The sequence below is a fragment of the Buceros rhinoceros genome, unplaced genomic scaffold (genome assembly GCF_000710305.1).
Source record: "Buceros rhinoceros silvestris isolate BGI_N320 unplaced genomic scaffold, ASM71030v1 scaffold18034, whole genome shotgun sequence".
NCBI lineage: Eukaryota > Metazoa > Chordata > Aves > Bucerotiformes > Bucerotidae > Buceros > Buceros rhinoceros.
Window position 1 is genome coordinate 10434 of NW_010408999.1, and position 2903 is coordinate 13336.

General features: G+C 41.3%; 1 protein-coding gene across 1 annotated transcript; it reads right to left on the reverse strand.

The window, feature by feature from the left end:
• Positions 1-1389: 1389 nt before the first annotated feature.
• TMEM60 (transmembrane protein 60) lies at positions 1390-2026 on the reverse strand. Its single transcript, XM_010135084.1, has one exon. It carries the CDS (start codon positions 2007-2009, stop codon positions 1605-1607), a length of 405 nt encoding a protein of 134 aa, XP_010133386.1. The 5' UTR covers positions 2010-2026; the 3' UTR covers positions 1390-1604.
• Positions 2027-2903: the final 877 nt, after the last annotated feature.

The following is a 2903-nucleotide window of genomic DNA, read 5'->3' on the forward strand; positions in this document are numbered from 1 at the left end:
GCAGGCCCAAGCATGTGTACCCAGCTCAGTGTTCTGCCCTCCTTCCCACAGCTGCTACTCATCACTTCAAAAACCACAAAGATGGTGAAGGAAGCCAGGTCTCACAGGAACCTTGTATGAGGGGACAACACGGAGTGAAGTCCTTCTCTGAAGTATTTCTCAGAACTAAGAAGGGCACAGATCCACCCCACCAAAAAGAACTGTTCCTGACAGTCACTGAGGGGAAAAGAGCTTTCTGACTGGTGGTTTCAGGTCCCCATAAAGTCTGTGATGCTTATAAACGGGGACTGAGTACGTGGAGTTTTACTAAAAGTTGATGCATTATTTTTATTTTAGTAAAGGGGTTATAAATATTTTGTGTTTAAAAAATAGGTAATGGTTAGATTTTTTTTGGACTTTTCTGTCTTTCTTTTGTTTCTCCTTTAGCAAGGTAGGACAGTCAACCACTCGGAAGCAAACAGGATTTAACTTTCAGCAGTCTCTCACAACATGGTGCCCTTGTATTTATGCCCATGTCTGTGCGACTGGACTAGTACAGTTGAATGTCCATAATTACAATTATATTCATGAGACACTTTGATGCAGTCACCTCCTCTTACCTTAGAGTTTTTGCTGGGCTCTTTTCATGCACTAGACATTCTTTTGTACCTGGGAGCTGTAAAGGGATCACTCTCTTCAGCATGTGTCTTAATGTCCTAGACAACTCTCACACCCTTTGAATCTGGTGTTACCACAGCTCCTGGATCAGCACTTTCACAAAATACACTCATGAGTCCAGATGTTCCACAAGTCCCATTCATCGCATTTGTTACTTGAAATTGGGTTAATTTACTCACGCCTTGCCAGTACTCCATAAAGCCAAGGCTTCACCCCCTGAGATTTCATTAAAAAAAATCTTCCTTGTTCAAGCACCACTTCCCACAGGTACAAATGCATTACAGACCTCACCCTGCAGCCAGCCTTTCACAGCACTGGTCTTTCTCACTTGGAAAGGCCATCATCATTGTCCTGCTCTTCTCTGGATCTTGGCCTGCTGGCAGCTTCAGCTACTTTTCTTGTAGGTAAACACACTCGTTATTGTCTGTTTCAGCAGTTCAGAAGTGTTTATTTTTAGTCTTTGAGTGGAAGTGGGTTCTCACTATAGAAAAAGAAGTTATGAGGCACTTTGTTCCCTTTTGGGGAACTTTTGGCAGCTATCAATTGTTTGTGCATCAACTTAAAGCAAATTTAGCATGTTACAGAAATTAACTGGTTAGGATTACCCAGTGTGCTGAATGCTCTGGGGCAGAACATCTGTGGTTTCCCTGAGAAGATCCTCTACTTGCATGTGATGAGCCTGTGTCTTACTCCATGTAACATAACAGTAATAGTCATTAGAACAGCTTATGTTGAACAAATACTTTTATTTACAAGGGGATATGTGACAGTTTTAAAATAAGAAAATGGAACAAGTCTACTTTCAGCTTCAGCCTGGTCTAGATAAAGTCTCCAGCTTGACTCATTTCTTACTTGGCATTCTACTTTGGAGATCAAGTTTGCGGCCAAAACTATAATAATCCTGTGATTTGGTACCAAGGCCAGTGTTGGAAACCACGCAGCATAGCTCAGTCTCTTCGTACATAAAAGATATTGTATCCAAGTTCAACCATGCCCCCAATAAGCAAGGCCCACAAGGGGATAAATACGTAGGCTAGTTTCATCGTAGTAAATCGCTGCAGTTTAGCACAGAGGGCAAGGCAGAAGGCTAATTTAAGTAGCATTGCAATGAGATACCAGGTTTTCTTCTTGATGTTTTGGGAGCCATTGCGAGGGTCAAAGCCAGACTTGCAACGTCCAGCCATTTTTACAATTAACATGACTAGAAGAATTGTATCAAATATCCAGACTGGAATAAAAATGAGGAACCAGTTCCATGGTGCTTTCTCATCCAACTTCAGCACCAGCATGATCAGGAAGAGTAACGTAAAGAGCCATGTCAGTAGTACTCTTTGTGCCAGGGACATTCTCATTTAAACAGCTTTGAGAGGACGTCCTTCACTGACAGCAACAACCTAACAAAACAAGAGGGAGGAGGCATCAAACGATGTCACCACACAACCACTGGGCATATTCCTTCATGCAGACTAAGTTCTCATTCTTGCTTTCCCAGCCCTTCTAACCTCACCTGCGTACTGCTTCCTAGCATTTCCTTTCTAACTACCATTCTCAGCGAAGCACTCTGTTCTGGTCCCCTCCACCATTTAATTTAAGTGCCTTAAACAGATTTTTAACTCTCTTAATCTAAATTTGTTCTGTGAAACTATGCTTTAATCCTAACTAGCTGTTCAAACTCATTTAGGGATTTTTGAATGCTAATGGGATGTTTAGATCCATTTTCTCCAGTACAGAGGCACTCAGGTTTATTTTGAAGTGTTAACCATAATAATTCTTTTTTTGTAACTAAATAATCATAGTAAAATGTAAACCCACTAATAAGCACAAGCAAAGAACCATCTGAAAACTTCTGTAGCCCGCAGAGCTGCAGCTGAAGTGACCCAGGCTGAAGATGAGCCAGCTAGCACTACCACCACTCTCTCAAGCAGCAACCTTAAAACCAGTAAAAGCTACAGATCACGGTTGCTTTCTGGCAGGTAACTGAAGTGTGCAGACACTGGCTGACAGGAACTACTGTGGTTTACTGGCTTGGAAGTGTATTTAAATTTATATGGAATGATGAAAGAAAAACAAAGACAAGTGCATCTGCCACTACAGTCATAAAAGTTAGGTTTTATATTCCTAACTGTTACCACTGCATCTGCCAAAGCTTTTAGCTGCAAGCATAAAAAGCAGGGGTGAGAAGAACTACGATCTTCCTGTAGATTTCATGCTACAAAGCAGATAATATAATTTTGAAATTTTAAGAA

Excerpts from the sequence above, each read along its gene's own strand:
- TMEM60 (XM_010135084.1), bottom strand. The coding sequence starts at position 2,009 with ATGAGAATGTCCCTGGCACAAAGAGTACTACTGACATGGCTCTTTACG.